The sequence below is a fragment of the Filicampus tigris genome, chromosome 5 (assembly GCF_054856515.1).
Source record: "Filicampus tigris isolate MCC_2025a chromosome 5, RoL_Ftig_1.0, whole genome shotgun sequence".
Classification (NCBI taxonomy): Eukaryota; Metazoa; Chordata; class Actinopteri; order Syngnathiformes; family Syngnathidae; genus Filicampus; species Filicampus tigris.
This window is the reverse complement of record NC_141221.1, coordinates 8,696,723-8,718,832: the sequence shown is the minus strand read 5'-3', so window position 1 is coordinate 8,718,832 and position 22,110 is coordinate 8,696,723. Positions and strand designations below refer to the sequence as shown.

The following is a 22,110-nucleotide window of genomic DNA, read 5'->3' as shown; positions in this document are numbered from 1 at the left end:
CTGAAAGTCCTTCTGACAAAGTGATTTTAAAGTGGAAATCAACCCAAACATATTCTTTTCAAGAATATTTTTCCCAGCAGGCCCACGAGTTGAAACACGGCATTCTGATTAATATTGCGTTTGTGGAATATGAGTTAAGAAGCAAAATCCACCAGTTTTTAGCCAACCCCCGGGGGCGGCCATTTTGTCACTTCTGTCGACTGAAAATGACATCACAACTACTCAGGGCTCATAATAACTTATAGCTCAGCTTCAGAAAACAGGTCAGGGCTCATAATAACTTATCATAGCTCAGCTTCAGAAAACAGGTCAGGTTGTGATGTCATTTTCAGTCGACAAAATGACAAAGTGACAAAATGGCCGCCCCCTGAGATGGCTAAAAACGGGTGGATTAACTCTTATTCCAGAAACGCAATATTTATCAGAATGCCTTGTTGTAACTAGTGGGCTTGCATAGAAAATATTCTTGAAAAAAACATCTTTGGCTTGATTTCCACTTTAAGGAATAAATGAAGCATGACGCATGTTTCCAGTTGTTGTTTTTCTTTTGCTGTGGCATTAATCACCTCAGACAAAGGTTCCCTGAAAAAATTGCGATTGTGCTTATCACTTTAGGGCAGTTTATAATCTACATTGTGCAATGAGTCACATCAGGAGGAAAAAAATACGGGCCAGACACAGACAGAGGGAGGGACGAAGCGAGGGAGACAAAACATCCAAAGACTTGCGGGCTGTTGACAACTTGAGGCTCTGTATGTGTGATGGTCAGATTGGCTATCTGCAGCACCAGTATCGTTTTACCTCGGTCACCCGGGCAACTATACACAAACAAATGATATGGGAGATTTTTATTTTTTTTTTTTTTACACATTTTGTAGGAATAGTAGAGTGCAGAATGGAGTAGTAGAGTGCAGAATGGAGAGAGATCAGCCCGTCTTTTGCTATCATAAAATGCGAATATCAACACGCATGATGAAGCTTGAGTCTTTCTGCTTTGACTCGCTCCTGGCCTCTTTGAACTTCACGGAATTAAAAGCATATTATTCTTTTCACATTCTCGTTGCGGCTGCTTCCGCTGTTCTTAATGTTTTTATTCATATTCAGATTCAGAAAACATTATATTTCTTTTCCTCCATCGCCAAGAGTCTCTCTAGTCTTTACTAGTTCTTCTGACAAAAACTTGGCAATACGCCACATGAAATGCAAAGACCGTTAAGTTCTCCAATTTCTTTGCAGAGCGCTAATGAAAGGAGAGGTTTGAAATGACCTGCAAGGATCCATGTTCATACATACTGGCTTAGGCGCTTCAGACAATTACACTATCTTACAAGACACTAAAGCCTCAGAAACATGAAGGAAATCGACGCCTACTTGAACAAGTGGGATCTGACGCTTCTACCACAGAACAATAAGGATAATTTCTCCACACCCACCACCACTGGCGCATTCTGTCCAATCTGACAAGCTGTCATTTGATGCCATTGTACCGTGTGTACTGCTCCCAAACGGGAAAACACGCATTGGTTTGTGTGGAACTGCAAAGATCCATGCGAGCTTAATCGCTGCCAGTGGCCATCATTTGAACAAAACCATTTGAATTGGATGCGCGAATGATCTGAGAGACTCGGGCAAGCATCGTCAACAGTCTTTTCATGTCAGAAAACACCCCCCCCTCCCCCCCAAAAAAAATGCTAAAGCAATAGCCTGCTTGTATGCAGAGGCATCACATTTATTTGGTTATCAACAACACACCATTTAAAATGAAAATGAATACAACCTTCAAGGAGTCAAGACGGTGCTAAGCCACAGCTGGGGGGCAATTTAGAGGGCGGCGAGATGCACTTTTGACAACAGTGCATGTGTGTATGCGAGGAGCATCATTAGAGGAAGGTCAATGTGACTTTATCAACACACCTTCATAAATAATTTACAACTACACAGGAATTAGACTTTGTAATTAAATCGCTCCGTGGAGCTGTGGGTGTATTTGCGTGTTTGTACCTGTGTGCGTCACGCGCTTGTGTGTCTACAAGCATGAGCATTTGTATAATCTCTAATTAGCACCAAAAGTAGAGCTGCGGCTATTGCAGTGTTACATTATGCAGAGCCGGGGACGGCGTAAGGCAGCAAGGGGCTCAAACACGCCGGGGTTACTTTGGATGGTGACGTGTGGACTGCGAAGGCAGCAACCAAAACAAATGCCGGGGAAGAGGAAGCGCAGAAAAGATTGTAGTCGCTGATGTCACGGTTAACATGACCGTGCCATTCTGTGGGTCCGGCGTCCATGTGTCTCAGTCATGCCTCTTATCTTCTGTTCACATCGCATTTTATTTTGTTATTGATAATGATAGACTCACCTTCCTCTAACGTTACTTCTGTAGAGAAGACGTATGAAGAACGTCAACAGTTGTGGGAGTGGCACAACTTGAAGCTTGGTTTCTCGAGGACTTCTCGACCGGCTATGAAAAATTGCTGACTAGCGCGTATCTCGACACCGTGAATTATTTTGCGAACGCTGTAAGTGCGTACACATTACGAGACATGAAAACGTACAACTCACATGAGTCCTCCAACTATTTCATGTGTGGGTGAGTGAAAAATCATGATCATCGTCATCTCTCCGTCGGTGATCGAATTCTCGTCATTGCGAAGGTGAGTCTGGAACATGATATATCAAAACTAATACTAACTAGGTTGACATACGGCTATGTGTGATGTGCATGACTTCATCAAATCATGCCATTTATTGCTTGACTTGGTGTGGATTGTAAGTCATTTATTAACGCTTATACTTTTTAAATCTAGTGAGTGCGCAATATAATCCTTCCTTATAAATTGATCATTGATGGTAAATCATTATACGTCATAATACACAACCGGCCGAAGAAACGCTTTAAAAGCTTAGTGAAAATACAAATGACGTTCATGTCGTAGAAAAGTGAGCGTGTGAAGCGGATTTCGTCATAACGTTGAACAGACTCGTAAGATATAAATCAACATATTATATCACTGTACCAATACGCATCTTCATCATCTCTTTGCTCGTTCACACCTGTGGTGTCCGACAACATGTGCTCCGGAGAAACTTCTTTTCACATCCTTGTTCACCCGTGAATGGTGCATGCGTTTACCATTGTGAAGCGGTTCGGGAAATGAACGATCGAATGAAAGTAACTTTCTACAAACGCGCAATCTCCTCGGCGTTCGTGTTTGCCCACTAGCCCCGAAGTTAGCCCCAAGGTATGGCCGCTGCGATCAATTGGCGAGGTTCTGTGACATCACGTGAATACTATCTACAGTACAAAAGAAAGAACAGAAGAGATCAAGAATGCACTTGTGCGTGCATATACTGAGGCTCATGTTTGCGTGCCTGACACCAAACAGCCGTTGCAACTCTTCCTCCGTGTCACACGAGTCACGTGTCGCACTGCTGTTGCCAATCAATGGCAGAACCTCAAACAGCACGTGGCATTTGGCCCCTCCGCTAATGACATTTCGGCATCACCAAGAGAGACCTGAGTGTCACTCCAATTAGAAGAAACGCGCCTTTGTAGAGGAAGCTGCTACGGCCAAACCTTTACTCCACCCTGCAAATTTGGTGATGAATTATTGAAAAGGGCAAAGCCTGAGCACCTTGATGAGGATGGCACAATCGGCTGTCTAAATGGCTGAAATGACACAGCCCCAGGAAAGAGTTGAGGGGGTTTAAAGGCAATGCTATCTCAGCAACTCAGAGCACAGCTGATTCAGAATCTCCAGTGGCATGCAAAGCACAGTGGATGCTTTGGGGAGAGTGCATGATTACGCACCAACGCCGCCACCCAAAAATGTTGGCAAAGTGTGTGTGTGAGGGGGGGTTAAAAGATGATTTTGAAACTGAATGTTGATATCAAGAACATGACAAGAACATGGCAGTGGTTGGCACTAAAGGGTTAGGGATAATATTAACTCACAGCACGACACAACTACAAATGACCAACACAATAATACAAATATTTTTAAATGAAAACATCTGTGAGGTAGGTTCAACCACCACTCGGCATTACCTGTACTATTTTTGTAAAGGGAGACTTTTTGATTTTGATTTTTGAAGGTGTAGCATAACTCTGAAAAGTATGACCACACTAATTCCACAAGCAAGAGACTATTCTGCTCATTTTGTATGCCAGAATAAGGTCTGAACCGATTTTTTTTTTTAACTCATTCACTGCCAGACATCACCAGATCCTCTTTTACCCTAACGTTTGAAAAAAAAAATTGACAAAAAATATAAATAAGTTCCTGGGATTGAATGGCTAGACTGTGAAAAGACAAGTAAATTCGTCAATGGCAGTGAATGATCTAATCACTAAGTGCAAAGATCCATTGGGACATTAGGGAGCTGATTGTTTGACCAAAAATGTCCTTCCAAACATTGAATGGACAGCTAAATGGGCATCATTCAGAAAGAAATAAAGCCCTTGCAATATGCGCATATGCACACAAGCAGCTCACGTGTACGTCAGCCATCCCTGAGCGTTGATTGAAGCTGGTTATGACAGAATAGTGGCACTGGTTCCCCCTCTGTCAAGCTCCCAGGACCCATGACCCACCTATTCAGTGTTTCGTAGTTTAAAAGGCCAAATCATCAAAAGATTGACTGTCACTTTGACGAGCTCTCACCTTGTGGTTTAGCACTCTCACTCTATTATTCATAGCAGACAAGAAAACTTTTTCAAAAGATTACAGACCAAAAAAAAAAAATCTATTTTCCTGACAGTGTGACGGTGGGATTTATGATGATGGAAAATGAATATGTTCAGGGAATTCATATGAATATGTGACATAGGAAACAACTGCCATGATATTTTTAGGAAGGCAATGAAGCACACTTGTGCAGTTTTCTGTGTTGTTACAATATCAATAATTACAGCTGATAAAAGAGTTGAAGGGGCCCTTCATCCTACTCCTTTCAAGTTGAGCAGCGTGGTACAGAGTTACTCCGTGTCATGAATACCTTTCTGCCAGTAGGCCCCTATGAGCCAGAACCGGGGGGGGTAGCGGTTAGCATGTCTGTTTGACATTTCAGAGATCCTGGGTCAGAATTGCAGCATGGTATGTAAACTAAAGACTAAATTGTCCATTGGTGTGAATATGAGTGTATTCAGTTATCATTTGCCTCATGCAAGTTATATTTAATGTAGAAAATATTTTAGTATTTACACAATATTTTAAGTGCAAACAAACAAATTTTTCCAACAGAAGCAAATAGACAAACTTTTAGAGGATCCCAGGAAATGGCTAACTCAACTAAAATGGCTGTTACATAATTTTATCATGCTAAGTGGAACTGGGTTCGGACTGAGGTAGAATTTCAAATTCCGAGGGATGCTACAAAGCCAATATCGGAGGGTTAGGCCCTTAACAAATGAATGGTTTTTTTAGGACTACAAAAAGGACGACTTGTTAGGACTACAAAGTCAAAATAATACCTAACACAAATGTGAAGTTTTTATATCTTTTTAAAGTTCATTCTGTTTTAATTTTTCATGGTTAGGGTTATATTTACTCCAACAGAAACATTTTGTAGAGTAAGAATATATACATATAAATAATAATCACATGTATCCTATAAATATATTGGCATATTAACAAAAAATGTACAATACCCAAATTTGATGTGATAAAATATGTATATTAACTAAAGGGGAAGTCAGCCCCCAAATTTTCTTAACAAGAATATGTTCTATGCAGGCCCACCAGCTGAAACATGGCATTATGATTAATATCACGTTTGTGGAATATGAGTTAAGCAGAAAAATACACGCATTTTTGTCCATTTCAGGGGGCGGCTATTTTGCCACTTGCTGTCGACTGAAAATGACATCACAGTTCTTCAGGGCCCAGGTTAACAACTAATCATGGCTCGGCTTCAGTAAACTGTCGAGCCGTGATTGGTCGTTAGCCGGCTCCCGAACAACTGTGATGTCATTTTCAGTCGACAGAAAAATGGGTGAATTATGCTGCTTGACTCATATTCCACAAACATATTAATCAGAATGCCGTGTTTAGACTAGTGAAGGTACATAGAACATATTATTGCAAAGAATCTTTGGGGGTAGACATTTTCCATTAAGGACTAAAAATTAAGTGATTATTAATCACTGATTAATGACACTAAATGTTTTTGCCACACACTATCCAAGTAAAGGACTTGATCATACGTGCAGTTTTTCCTTACAAGCTGTATATAGACGCATGAATGTACAGAAAAGCACACAGAGTCCATCATCCAAATAGCAGCAAGTCAGCCTGCAAAGAGAATACATGACCAAAGATCTGTGTGTACTTGTGGATGTGATGGAAAGAGGGAGGCCGGTGTGAGCTCGCGAGCTTCCATCTTTCAAAAAGTCAGGAAGACGCGTGCGTGTGCATGTTCAAAGTCGTCACATTTGGCAGAGCTATTTTGACAGTGTGGAAATACAGACAGCTTAAAGTGGTGGAGTAACCCAATGAAATATTTTTAGTCAATGAAATCACATATGAGGACCAACTATTCAAAAGCATTTACATGCAAGGCCAAAACGACAACTGCAATTCATTTGAGGAATTCCTTACGTTGCCAAAGATGTCATGTTCCTTGTCAAACTATGAATAAAGTACAAGTAAGACGGCTCCTTTCCTCCCTCCCGTGCATGCGTGTGAAGCCATCTCTCATCCCCTGCGTGCTGTTTTGGCCAAACACATCAACGGCTCAGATAATCTCCAACTGGCCTCCCTCGCCATCAAGGCTGCCGCACCTGCTAGGAGGAAACATTGATTCTGGCTTTGAAACTGGGAGCTTTGATGTGGAAACACTCTGTGCTCCTCCAATGTCTACTTTCTTCTCGTTTGTCAGAGCTCCGTCTTTACCAGGAACCCCTAGCAGAAACTCGGGTTAAGAAACCAAACTGCACCCGCGCAGAGACCTAGCATTGACGCGCATACTTTCTGTTCCCTGTGTGGTGCCCATCAAATATTTACAAGACATGACTTTGGGGCTTTTTTACTCTTTGTTTGTAAAATGTATTCTACTTGTTTTACAGTATATAATGTTCCATCTTACCGCTCTACCTTTGGTTCCAAAAAGGCAATAAAGAAAATAAAATTAAGGTGAACTACCTCTATTCGCGTTGGAGAGTGACCGAGCCCTGCTACGAATAGTACAAATACTCAAATATTTGACAAGAGATTTATGATTACCATGTAAGAAAATTTCCATTTTCAACATTTTCAGCAAAACACTTAAAACTGAGACGATCTTAAAAGAACAACAGACACTTTTTTTTTATAGTGGTCTGTCACGGCACACAAAGAATAATCAACAAAGCATCAACACCATGCATCTAGGATGTTAACACCATGGGCTCATGTTCCATAAATGACTATAATCAAAATCTTAATTATTCACCACAAACAAACCACCTTCACATGAAGCTCGTGTCTACTTTTAGTTGTCATATTTGGCTACGCACCTAATGAGAGTTTAGTGTTTAATATGGTCAAAAATTACAACTCTGCACCTTGTCTTTCAGGACGAAGAGAGAGCCTGCATATCGACACCAGAGCGGTACTGCTTTAAATGAACCAAATACACACTCTTCTGCTACTGTTCTCACAATCCTCTTCTCGCCACTTGTTGTTGAGGCTGATTTAGGATCACAAAACAGCAGCAAAAAGTAAAAGGCAGAGCAACAGACAAGCGGGACTTAATCCTTGACTGGCAAGACAGCGGTTCATTTTTGGGATGAAGTGCCAGAAGAAAGCCAAAGAAAATGCAAAACATACTGATTTAATTCTTGGATGTTTTGAGGCGTTTTGTGAGCCTTTACAGACCGAAAATGTTAGTCAAATTACGCATGAATTTTGTATAACCTGAGATGCATTCAAATTTAAAGGGGGAAGTCAACCCAAACATTTTTTTTTCCAGAATATGTTCTATGCAGGCCCACTAGTTGAAATACAGCATTCTAATTAATATTGCATTTGTGTAATATAAGTTAAGCAGCAAAATGCACCCACTTTTAGCCATCTCAGGGGGCGGCCATTTTGTCACTTCTCTCGACTGAAAAGGACATCACAAATCCTCAGGGCTCAGATAACGACCAATCGAGGCTCACCTGTTTTCTGAAGCTGTGCCATGATTGGTCGTTTTCTGAGCCCTGAGCAACTTTGAAGTCATCTTCAGTCGCCAGAAGTGACAAAATGGCCGGCCCCTGTGCTAGCTAAAAACAGGTGGATTTCCTCATATTCCACAAACGCAATATTAACCAGAATGCCTCGTTTCAACTATTGGGCCTGCATAGAACATATTCTGGGAAAAATATGTTTGGGTTGACTTCCCCTTTAAAGGGATCACCACTCTTTTGTTATGACATGCATTAACATACCAGAAAGGTCTATCAATCTTCCTACGTTAACATATTTTTGCTCATCATCTGTTACTTCAAACATTTATATTAAGAGTTTTGCCAGCACTGCACAGCTACCTGATTTCCTTTCTGTCACTATACTACCCTGACGGTGATGGAAGCGATAAGGACCATGTCTATTATTAGCGCTGCAATAGAAGGCCGTGGTCGCGGGGATGTGACAATGGAGATAATCACAAAAGTGCTTATTCCGCCGTTCCTTTATCATTAAGGAATCAGTCGGCGTGCAGGAGCCGGTCGGGGGCTCCGGCTAATGGGCTCGGAATATTACTTGTGCCGTGGTGTGCAGCACCCAGCGTTACTCAATTTGTACAGACATTAAAAGGAGCATCATTACATTTAAGAAAGAACCTACGATGTCACTGCTCAACCCATCTCCAATACGAGAGGTGGCCCGAGAGTGAATCTTCTGTTATCGATTAGCAGATGCTATTCTGGAGTCGCTTCTATCGCGGTTTGGGCAGATGGAAAGCAAAAACGGATGGCGTGCACTATCAGAAAAGGCAGCGGGGCGATTTTGCTGCTTGCCTTATCCTCATCACCTCTGAACCATTATCTTTGAACAGGCTCCAGATTTAACACCTGGGGGACATTATGGGATGGAGGTGCAACCTACAGGCCTCTTTAAGATGTCATTTATATGATGCTGTGTTTAACTGCAGTAGTACTGTTGACACGTTACAAGGCCGGGCAAAGAATTGTGCAGTGCTGGAAAGTAATGAAGAACAGTACCAATATTTTGTTATTGTACTTGATTTTTACTGAGGTATTTTTACTTGTACTCCCTACATTACAAAACAGGTAGCTGTACTTTCTACTCCTCTATTTGTCAAAACAGGATGGTTACTTTTTTCAACCTGCACAGACGATGACACCATGATAATAATTTTTAAAAAGTGATTTCTGTCTTTTTGAGGACATTCCAAATTGTTATATTGGCTATGCCCAATGATTGTGCAATAGCACTGATAGATTTTCCCTCTTCTCTCAACTTCAAAGTAGTTTGCTCCCCCCCCCCCCCCATTGAAAGCTCTCTGGTCTTCATGTTTGTTTAACAGTAAAAGCAGTTTTCACAGGTGAAACCCAAAGCCTAAAACAAGCACGATAAAATATGTAATCAATAAATCAATCAATCTATCTAAAACCCATCAGTCACATTCCAATGTTTTTTCTCACTTGAAAGTGGGTGGGTTTAAACAAAAGGTGCTCTGTCCTGAGTTGCTTAAAGTGGAAGTTAATGCAAACATTTTGTTTTCAAGAATATGTTCTATGCAAGCCCACTAGTTGTAACAGGGCATTCTGATAAATATTCCGTTTGTGGAATAAGTGTTAAACCACTCGTTTTTAGCCATCTCTGGGGGCGGCCATTTTGTCTTCTCTCATGGCTCGGATTCAGAAAACAGGTCAACCGCGATTGGTCGTTGTGAGCAGTTGTGATGTCATTTTTCAGTCGACAGCAAGTGACAAAACGGCTGCCCCCTGAGATGGACACAACGGGTGGATTTGACTACTTAACTCCACATTCCACAAGCACAATATCAATCAGAATGCCGTGTTTGGACAAGTGGGGCTGCATATAACATATTACAGTCAAGATAAAGTCCCTTTAAGTGTGCGTTGTCTTTTCATACAGTACATCTTTCTGTGTGGATGCCCGGCTAGGAAGTGTCATATTGGAGAAGCTTCCTGTATCCGTAATTGTTTGCGCAGACCATAGACAAAGAACATTGGCGTGTTCGGTTCCTACCTAACACAAAGGAACTGATAGAGGTCCCAAAGCTTCAGACAAAATATAGCCGTAGCGCGAGCTACTGAGAGTTATGAGAGACTTTGATGCTACAAACGAGAAAACGGACTGACAGGCGGGCTGACAACTACATGAAGAACAAGCAAGATTCCCTTCTCCGTCTTGATGGGTTTCCTCTGACCCACATTATCAGGAAACAGAAGGGCTGACATGTAAACAGGCTTGAAAAGAACTCTACACGTAGACCTGTTGCGTTTCGTCATCCTGCGACATCCACAAAGGGAAACTAAATGACTCCTCGTGCATTGTGCACCTGCAATGAAAATGTGATGCGTAAAATGTGCATTTAGGGGTATTGGATTGCAGTGGGAGACATGCACATTGAGACGTTATGATTGTCTCACAGGGCTCGATGTGCTGTCAAAAGGCTCGTTGGGGCCTCCGTTTCAATATTATTCCTATTAATGAGTGTGTCCTGATTAAAAAACCATTCATAGTTAATGGAAAATGGCAATGTGACATAAACAACGATTGTCATGGGCTTTATGCCTCAGCGCGACGCCGGCGGCAATTGTCACGCTGAAAATGAGGTTCTAGCATCTACTGCTTTTGTTTACCCAGTTTTAGATCATTAAAATGTCAATTGCATACATTAATAAACAATACTACATGTTGCCTATGTGACTTTTCCAACTAGTTGCTCACTTGAGAAATGTTTTTTCAAGCGAGGTTGACTGCTAACATTCGCCCACGTTGCGTGGTTAATGGCATCACTTGAGACTTGATTCAAACGTTTTTTTCAGTTGGACCAACGGTATGTCGTCAAATGAAAAGAAAAGTCTCTGTGAACTGCAGACACTTTATCTATACATAACCTTTCATAACAATGACAAAATGTCGTTTTCTTAACTATGGTTGACCTTTCACATCTTAGCACACAGTCACCATGGCTGAGAAGTCATTGTTTATCATACCATCCACAGTCAGGTTTTCATGAAACGAAAAGCACACATATACCCACCTTGCATAACACACTCATAATACAAGCAGGGTAAAAAAAAAAAAAATCGAAGTAAAAATCAAGGTTTAGATGAGCTTCATTTACTAGATAAAGCCTTTTGACCTGACAACCTCTGAGTTGGAAGGCTAAAGGTACACTCGTGCTCACAAAGGCCACCTCACTCAAGAATTCAAAGTCAGAATTTCTGGCTGCGCCAATTCTTGAGAGAATTTTAAGTGAAAGGTTATTGTTGAATACTTTTCGACAGTGAGGCAGCACAGTGGTTCATTGGTTGGCACGCCTTCCTAACACTGAGAGGCTGAAATCTCATTTGAGGCCCTCCAACGCATGCATGGGTTTTCTCTGTGATGACAAGTGGTATAAAAAATGGATTGATGGGTCTTACAGTGCGAAATTTATTTTCACACGTGTTACAATAAATAATTCTAAAATGTTAAAACGTTTTCAGTATAGTTTAAATTAAATGAGATGGCACTTTGACTCTGATTCATTAAGCTTCCATTCTTTTTCATGGGAAAATTTGCTGTCAAATATGAACAAAATCAGAGGTTGGCAGAGGTACCTCTCCATTCAGGTGATCAGAATCCATTTTGACATTATTATGATGTAATGTATTATTTAAAAAAAAAAATCCCATCCCAATAATTGCTTTTGGGGAGATTGCAAGTTAATGAAAGGTTGGCGAATCCTTTCAGTTTCACTATTCACATGATGAGCGTACAAAATACAGTATTCATATGACGTGAGCATGTACTTGTATTTCTCATTCATCCTTTTCCGCTACCTTTCCCGCTAAAGTAGTACTGTAATCATCGAAATCAAGTGCTCAAAAGGCCAAGGGAGGCATCACGAATGGACAATTCAGCTTTCAAGCGTCACCGCAGCAACACCAACGGCAAGTCCGATGCCCCGCAGACTTCGGTGCCGTAAATGGAGGCTGAGGCAAGATTGTAAACTATCACACTCAGAAATCTCTCACAAAAGTGGTAATGTGATGTTTCAAAAGTGTCAGTGCTGACAAAGAGCAGAAAATAATAACACAATAAACCAGGGGTGGCCAACCACTCAAAGGCATGAGAGCCACAACAGACACACACACTTGATACCTTGATTGTCGAATGTAACCCGTTCCATCACCACCATCAAACGAGCCCTACGCACACGCCGTGTTTCTCACTTTGTGTAAAACTGACATTTTTCCTCACAATCCTAACGCGGGCCGAAATTACATTCTCATCAGACAAACTTGCTGTAACTATATCAAGAGCTGATGGTTTGGTTATATCACGGTATTGATGTGACAGTATGAGATTTATTGCAATATTGTGTGAAAGCTCACACATCCCAAAAACAGTTGGGTTAAAAATAACACAATTTGGGGGCAAAATTGGACCGATCCACTAATCTTGTTTTCGGAAGATAATGTACTGTGTCTCCGAGCGTACGCTGCAGGCTTTTGTTTCCATAGCTCCGCGGGAAAAATGCCACGTGCGCTAGTCAGACAAACATCAGTGCATTTCTTCAGACGTGACAAATGACCACGATTGTCAGCAGCCAATCGGGGGCTGTATTGCAAATACAGGCAACCAATTGGCCACGTAACACAAAACTGGAATTGGCGAGTAAAATTACATTTGAAGAAGAACGGCTCATTATTTTGCAGCGAAACAAAAGCAGGACGATAGCGAGGAACAAACAAAAATCTAAAAACAATTGTAAGTTTGGTCACTCGTGAGTCGAGGCACCACAATTCCGCAATGCTGTGTTTTCCACCAACGGTTCGACTCATCTCTGTACAAATCAGAAAATGCCAATCGGTGTTGTTTCCACTACACGGAGCGTATCGGAAGAGAGTCATTGTCACCAAATTAAACGAAGAAGAGAGAAGCAACACGGGGGAAAGTGATCTTTGTTTTCTTTTATCAGGACAAGGCAGCAGAGAAGTGTAAACAAATATGTCAATACAATGTAAACGTGTACAGCATTCCTTGCCCACTCCATTCATCAGACGCCATCGTAACACTCAACTGGTCATTCTCTGTTGGCCAGTCAACAGAGAGCAGCAACTTTTGCTCCAACCTTCAAGAACGGACCGAAGCATACCATTACAACAGGCACCCCAAAGAAAGGATTTTGGATATTTTGGTACCCTTCACAATGGAAAGGACAAAATACAAGGACAAAAATAAAAGTAAACTGGACCACATGATCGAAATAAGTTATAAATTTACAACTAACTCCAATGGATCCTGTCGGGCCACAATTATTGCGCTATCCAAATTCTCTTTCTCCGACACAGCGCCGGATGAAACAGACAAGATCTGCCAAAACTTCCTAAGTCCCTAAAAACACCACATCTCTTTTGTACAATGTGACTTTGAAGAAGTCTGAAAAAGTTGTGTCAAACATTCATTTTATTAATGTAAGTCAAGTGTCTTCAAGAAGGCCAACAACTTGCAGCGCCAGCCCAAACAAGCAAATCGGCGTGCCAGATTCTCACGTAAGTGGCACTCCAGACCGCCAGTCGAGGCTCGCATCTTGAAACAGTAAGCATTTGAGATATATTGGCTTGGCACACGGATGGAGTGGGCCGGGCCGGAGGGTGTCACGGGCAACTGCGATGTGAGTGCATGCAAAGACATTGTCGCTGGCCGACACCAGTAACGGCTGCTATTCAAAACTAAGAGCGGTTTTCTTTCCCAGTACGAGGCAAAGCTAGAACATCGCCAAGGCAGCCGGCCTATGCCCCCAAGGTATGTAGACACTGGCGCTCCCATACATAAGGAAGGAGTGGGAAGAATTTGAGGGTACATGCAGGAGGAGGAGGAAGAGGAGGAGGGGCACTCTCCGGGGACATGGCGACATTTCATCACATTCTAATTTCTTCACCATTTTCGTCTTTAGAACTGTCGTCATATTTTATCACCGTTCCTTGACAAAAAAAAAGACAGATTTTTCTTCTTTTTTTTTTTTTTTTTAAATCAGGCAACATTCGTAAAGAGGTCATGAATTTTTTAATTTTGCTGACATTTCCAGTGTTAATAAAAGTACATGGTGTCTTTGTCTTTTATACAGTTTTTTTTTGTTTTTTTTGGATGAAACTAAAATAAACCTGCCATGTCATGTGTAGGGAATAATCTACAAACAAAGTGCAGGCAAATCAAATCTCATCTTGATGATTTTCTCCAGGTACAGTACCCCTCCCACATCCCCCAAAACATGCTTCTTTGGTTAAGTGTATTTACCATAATGTAGGTGTGAATATGAAGGTGAATGTTCCCCTCCTCTCGTACAAAGAAAGCTCCAGCTCACCTATGACCCGGATAAAAATAAGCGGCATGGGCCATCAGGGCCACCAAGTTGTGAAGCGAGCCAAAACAAGTTGTCGAGTCTGACACATTTTGATGTAAAATCCAAACAAGTATCAAAGGGTTGTAAACAAGTTCGAGAAGGCACTTCTGGCAAATTGCGTTGATTCACAGAGAGAGACTCTTGTCATCCAAAACTGCATATTTGACGGCTTCACCCTTCAATGACCGTGATTTCAATTTCTTGATCTAGTCCCAACACAAAGTTTACCACGACAAACTGATTGGATCAATATGTCGTGCAGAGTCTTTCACAAGAAGGAATACTCCCCAATCTGGTCAATAAAAAGACTCAAGTGAACTATATCAATAAAGTCAACTTAAGCTTAAGATGTATCTGGCTTTCCTTATTTTCAATATTATTATGACGTGTGCCATTAGAGGGTAAAAGAGGGCAGCCTTTATTTCCTGCGGCAGCATATGCCGATCAGCCTTTCAGTGGGATGAATGGATTTGATTTGTGATTTGGCTCCGCGCTTCGGCAATCACTGCGCCTTGTTTCAGCTGCACCCGATTTCTCAACCCCGCATAGTTTCAGCCGAGAGCTCTAAAATAAAACGCCGTTGAAGAGACGGGGAGGAGGACACGTTCGCGTTAGAAAAATGGAGTCTTAAGCACTCTCTTATCATCGCTACCGGCTACGCCAAAAACGACCCACCCCCCCCCCCCCGTTTTCGGGGGATTAATGATTACTTGACAAAGTGGGTGTAGACAAAACAGGCTGGATATAAAACCTCTGCAGTGAAAATTTAAGAGAGACGTTAAATCAATGGGATTTAAATGGAGCTGCCTTTGCAGGTTGACGGCGTTCCTACGTGGGTGTCAAGCGTTGTGCGGTGGACGGACTCAACGACATCCAAACACCCCCAAATCCCCGAGGCGCCTTTCGAGAGGCCAAGGAATCTGAAAAGGGAACTGGCTGGAGAAAACAGGAGAGGAGGTTAGAGGGGCCTGAATGCAAGGGGAGAGATGTACAGGGTATGTATTAGTTAGAGAGAGTCAATGGGTGCCCCCGCCCATGTAAAGAGAAAGCCATGACATCATCGCATGGCAAAGAGCGAGGACTTGGGTGACAAGGAGCGCGGCGAGAGGGAGTCCGCAGTCTCCCATTCTGCTCTCGGGGCCCGTCGGTTGGAGAGGATAAGAGGCCAACAATGAGCTGCCGGTGAATGGGATCCCAAATCCCACAGGAGGGAAAACAAATCACCAGTGGGAACCCGATGGAGAAACAGACAGAGAGGGGAGAGACCTTCAAGGGGGGGGGGGAGAAAAAAAAAAAATGAGCGCACAAAGCATTTTGGGACATGTAGAGCAAGGCAAGTAGAAGTTAAAACAAAGCAGCCTTTGTCCCTCCTGGCTGGTGGGCGGCGTGGATTTTGAAAGCGGTAGCATTGCATCGCAGCGCTCCGATATATTGATCGGGGCCGCGTAATCCCGCGAATAAGAGCGTAAAGCCTGGATCTCCTCGGGAAGCCTTGTTTAGCGGGACTACGTGGCAAGTGCGTGTGGGAGGCAGAAGCTGGTCTTTACGTAAGCTTCCAGTTGCGTTCAAAGCGCCACCCTCGTGAGAGAGACGCGAGGCAGCGCTTTGGGGGGAGGGCGGGGGGGGGGGGGGGGCTGCGATGACATCACCCCTCTCGCTCAAGTCAAAACGAGATGTTTAATTGCAGCCCTCGTGACAAAAGTGCTAATAAGCCTCAAACTCACTACGAGTGCATGACGCACGTTTTTTTTTTTTTTTTTTTTTTTTTTTGTGGAATCTCAAACAAAAAGCATCCATTCCTGATTGCAGTAAGACAGAACGGAAAAAAAATAATCATTTGAACCACAAAGAGAAAAGAGAGTCTTTCATGCCTGATGCTTTGAGAGCAAAAAAAAAACAACCAAAACAAAAAAAAAACAGAAGTGTTCTTCCAACTCAAATTGGTGGGCTTATACTTCAGACATCAACTGGAGACAACTTGACACACAACTGTGAAATGAGAAATACCAAAAAAGAAGGATTAAAGGGAACGTTCACTCATGACTAAACCAGAAACACAGGAACGGAAGAAGGCTTGTTCTATGATTTATTTTGAGTCTTGAATAAAAAAAAAATTTTTTTTTTAAATAAAAAGAAGTGGAAGGTTAGAATAATGCGAACGTGAACAAGTCAACAGAGGCCACTCAATTCCGATCTGCAAGAAAGAGAATCCATTCAAAAGCGCCGAGTGCATGAATGAGCACAATTATAACTGCACACTTGCACTCATTTCAAGAATTCAGCTGGAGCACAACCATTAAAAAGTACACATCCAGTCTTTTCATGAACAAGCGACATTTGACACCTACAAATACTGTGTAAGAAACACATTTGAAATAATATTATTGCAATTGCCTTCAGTTCTATAACGGCCTGATTTGCATGGAGTGTGTTCTAATGTTAAGCACGGCTGCGCTTTTACTCCCTTTAAACGCCGCTGTAAAGTACGGCTTTAAAGTTGGCAAATTTGCTGCGCGTGCCAGGTGCGTTTGTCGTAATGGCCTCGACAACGTCTTGGCGGTATCGGACAATAAATGGTCATGAACGCCACCGAGAAGGAATAATGTAACGTACGTCTGTACTCGTACTGCAGACGCCCAAAAAGGCTCTGATACTAAGACAGCGATAACACCGACGACAACACTTTGCTAGCCGACCGCAAATTACGCTGTGCAAAACAGATGAGCTCCGTTCAGGCAGTCACCCACTCGGCGTGGCGCGTCAAGTGAAGCCAAGCAAACGATTGTGTGATGAAGTATCACTTCTGTTGTCCCGTCACTGTTTTATTTTTATAACTTGTGGTCTAGGGAAGCAGTCTTGTATTTTTCTAAATTTTCTTTTCTTTTGTAGTTAACACACAGAGGTTACATGGTCCTACTTATATCTATTCACCACACCCGGCATTCTTTGTCTTTTATTTATTTTCTTTCTGATCCACTGTAGGGCTGCTCGATTATGAAAAAAAAGTGTTGATCACGATAATTTTGGTAATGATTGAAATCTCGATGACTCAAACAGATCATTTATTTTTTGGGGTACAAAACGAGGAAATGTTGAAACGTTACAAATATGAAGGCAAATACGTTTCTTAATTCGTTATTTGATCTCCCACCAAAACCAAAGACATGATTTGAAGTCTAAGGTAGCACGAGACCGCTACGTTAGCGCGGTAGCTTCGATTAGTCATTCGATGAAGCGCTGACTCGCGCTAACGTGATAAGGGGAGGGTGAAAAGGGAGAGAGCCATTAAGCGAAGCCGCAGGGGCACTTGAGGCATTAAATTAATATGTGTGTGTTGAGCACGAATTGAACTAACACATTTCCCGTTACCTCCGAAGGCCAGGTGGCATGGCATCGTTTTAAATGGACCATTTGAAAAATGAAGTAATGAGACACTTGTCTTGACTTTTTGCACACGCCGAAAGTTTCATTGTGTGTCATGAACTACTGTTCGGGTCCCTGCACGGCTACGACTGCATGCGCCGAAATACAAACATGAAAGTCAAGTACTCATTAGAGACGCCAACTCAACAGACTGAGTATATTGCTCACGTCGCAAAGAGGACTTGGGGAATTTGTCATTATTGGTCTGACAAATTAATTGCCTTTCGGGCTGCCCAAAAACGCCGCAGTTTTTGCCAACGTGTGTGTCCCTTCCGGGGATCGCGAACATGACACCCCGAAACTCACTCAATAGCGCCAACTGGAAAGTTGGAAAAAAGTAGACCCTGACACCAGCTGCACCAATTTACCCGGAATTGGGTGGACGCCCATCATAACAGAACCCACTAAAAAGTGTCAGGGAGCTACGACTGAATTTGAAGTAGCTAGTTTGGACGGATTCCAAGGCTGACGAACTCCGACGGGGGGGGGGGGGGTGGGGGGGGAATTGCAAGCGGCTATCCTCCGTAGATGGGCGGGGCTAAATTGTCACGCATTTTGACCTATGGCATTTAATGTGGCGGGAGAATGGCGTCAAAGTCCGTTGAGCTTTTCGAGGACTCTGCATCAAAAATCTGTGCTTTTTTTTTTTTTTTTTTTTTTGCATAACAATTGTGCCAAAAATGTAATTTAGGATATCACAGTAAAACACAAAGCAAACACCTACACATAGAAAAACAATCATTTTGTTGACGTGTTTCTCTGTCTTAATCCTTGCATCACATTGCTTTTGTGTGTTTTTTTTTTTCTTCTTCTTAGCCAGAGAATGCAAGCAGCATTCAAACGCATTGAAGTGAAATAAAGGGGAAAAGTACGCATGTTTGTCAAATGCGACACACACTAGCGGGTACTTAATGTGTGTGTTCGGTTCTTCTCACTTCTTCTAAAGCACTGCACGCAGCACATCTCGATTGCAGATTTGTGTTGCAAGGCACATACAGAGACAGACGGTTGATGGATTTGTTTTGACAAATGGAAAAAGTCCCCCACAGCCATTGTTAGCAAGGGTTCATATTAAAATTCACTGCCGCCTCGACTCACTACACCACGTCCACAGGGAAATGCAAAAGAAGCCCACACAAAACCTCCACCATATTTCACTTTCCTTTCCATCCTCTTGTCAAGTTTTTTCCACCGCACGGTGATCTTTCCCGGCGTCTCCGTGTGGTTTTCTTATTCTTCACCAACTCCAGGCAACTTGACTGGCTTTTTTTTTTTTTTTCTTTATGAAAAAGCTGCTTCTACTACGTCAAAATCACAATTCAAGCTTCAATGCAACAGGTGCCATGTACTGACAGGGATGCTGCGCTCAAGTATTGAGCGCAAGTATTTTTTATTTTTCTATTGCACGTTTAGTCTTTTTACAGGCTCCTGTTTATTATTAATACTGACAGTGGTTGTCTTATCCCCTTTTGAGACTAACTTTTATAGTTGAATGGAAGTTAGGAATATTCACATGTTACTACAAGAATATTGTTTTCATGATGACTTAATTAGCATTATTTCTTACGGGATGAAAATGGTTTCCCCCATGTAAGGAAAAGGAGTCCATTGAATCCTCCCTCCAAATACTCTGCGCGACATCTGCAGCTGTACTGGATGTCTCGTACTGTTTGCCGAAGGAGAAGTAAAGCACCTGGCATTTGTCTTCCTCCCTCCGCCTCCTCGTTCTCCTCAGGGAGAGCGCTAATGAAGCAAGAGACTGGTCAGATGGCAGAGCCTCCAAACTTTCTCCGCACCAAGCAATCGATACCACACAGGCCGACATTATTTTACTCCCTCTTGTCCTATTTGTCTTCCCTGCGCTGTTCCTCAATGTTCTCCAACCTCTGCCAGGGTTAAAGCTCTCATTAAAGTTCCATTTTATATCCACTTCCTCTTGTTTTGCAGTCTTCGCTTTATTGCAGATAGCAGAGAGTTCAATTAGTGTATACTACACAAAACACAGTGAATTTTAAATGGCTCCTGAAGAAAGACTTATAAAAAAAAAAAAAACACACAAAAAAAAACACAGGCAATCTAATAGTTCTTAATCTCAGCATGCTTTAGCAACTGTGAGACAACAGCGCCCTCTGCAGAAGTAAGAAGGAAAATCTCCCCGGTGTTTTTTGTTTTTCTTTTGTCGATCCCTCTTCACTTTAAGCGAGCAGTTTTGAGCCCCCAGCTATCTCCTCCCACAAGGGGAGTTGTGTAAGTGGATTTAAATAAATTATTGCTTCCCTTACTATCTTCGAGTAAACATTGGAAAGAAAAAAAAAAAAGGAGGCCTACTAAATGTAAAATCTTGCTTCTCTGGCATCCACAAAGACACTGAAAAACCTACATTCCCCCCCCCCCCCGCCCCCCCGTATCGTGCGCCTATAGGCCCATATTTGAAGATAGCCTACTTAATTCCATGGTTAATCCGAGCCGGCATTCTCTATGGGAAGATAAGGGAGGAAGAAACACTTGACTAGTAAACTGAAACAAGATAGCCCAGGGAAACTAAATGGCTTTAGAAAAAGACACTAAATGCCTTAAAGGGACTGATAAAATTTCAAATATCAACATAATAAAAAAAAATAAAAATAATGATATATATATATATAGATATAAAAAGGTCATATATATTTATGTCACTAAAAACGGTTACAATGACACTACTTTCCCTCTAAACTAAACTTTGGAGGCGTTATGGAATATAAGATTATTGTTTGCACTGTGTTGAATGTGGTAAGCCTAATTGGGTCATCATTGTTTTTGTGGGGTGGGGGGAATATTTTAATAAATAATAAATAATAATAATAATAATACATAATATTATAATAAAATAAAACAAAAAAAATGGAGTAAATAAAGACTCGTGGCACGTTGCGAAAAAAATAAACAGTCAAAATGAAGTCCTGCTATAGAGTAGAAAAACATTTTGATCGAGTTTAAGTTTGAGCAGCGCGGTGGACAAGTGCTTTGCTCAGCGGACTCACAGTTCTGAATGGATTGAAGTCTGAGATATGAGCCTATTATTTAAAAAGGAGCTTTTCTAATATACTGTGTAGTAGCATATCAGATATATAAATAAAAATGCATTAGCAATTACACACTATAGCAAAAACAAACAAAAAAAACCAGAAAAACCATTGACAGCTCTAAAAGGTAAATTACAAGCCTCTATTTTCAGTAATATTTGACACACATGACCGTGGCGGTTTCAGATAACAAGCTCCCCGACCTCTGAACTCGACACACGGTTACTCTGGAACCAGATGTCTATCTACCTCTGGGTCAAAACAAACACCAGTGGGATTAACATCTATTAGCCAAGTAGGCGGGTCGGATGGGAAAAGCGGAGGGATAATGGAAAGTGATGGATGATGTAGTCTAATTGCGCGGCACTTGGCCTGCTTTCCCACCTGAGAGTCTTCATTGTGGAGGCCCAGTTGGAGCACGGCACTGGGGGACTTGAGTCTGGCCTGGCTGGACTTGGCCATCTGCAGGTTCAACTGCCAGCTGACAAAATCCAGCTGGAAACACAAAAACAAAGGGTGCACTTGTTTTCAGATTGAAAAATAAAACACACGCTTTTCAAAAATGTCAGCCGGAAGAACATTATGACTCTTTCCCTCTCTCTCGACAAATGTTCTGAACTGATTTGCTTCCGTGCAAATGTTGTATTGAAAGGGCATCGTGCTGTGCTTTAGACCGTAAACTACCACCAATCGCGGGGCACATATCGACAAACAACCGTTCACCGACGGACAATTTAGAGTAGGGCTGAATCATTATGAAAAATACCGTATTTTCCGGGCTATAAGCCGCACCGCTATATAAGCCGCGCCCACTCTATTTTTTTTTTTTAGAACGTTTTGAAAAAAACTTAAATAAGCCGCACCTTTATATAAGCCGCACCTATCTACGTCGCCGTTTATAGTCCGGAAAATACGGTAATCTAATTTCGTTTGCGTTGGCAGACAGACGACTAACGGTAATTTAAAAACACTGACGGAATAAGCGACTAAGGAAGTGATTTTTGGAATTCCCCCGGGCTGCCACGAAACCGATAAAAAAAAAGACAAGGGGCATTT

The 22,110-nt window shown here is 42.0% G+C and overlaps 1 protein-coding gene across 1 annotated transcript in view; it reads right to left on the bottom strand.

Annotated features, from left to right (window-relative positions):
- Window positions 1–22,110, bottom strand: part of commd10 (COMM domain containing 10) — a 46,549-nt gene that overhangs the window by 18,311 nt on the left and 6,128 nt on the right. The window contains exon 5 of the mRNA XM_086031016.1: window positions 21,439–21,549. Coding sequence (XP_085887142.1) covers window positions 21,439–21,549 — 111 coding nt within the window. The remainder of the gene's footprint in view (window positions 1–21,438; window positions 21,550–22,110) is intronic.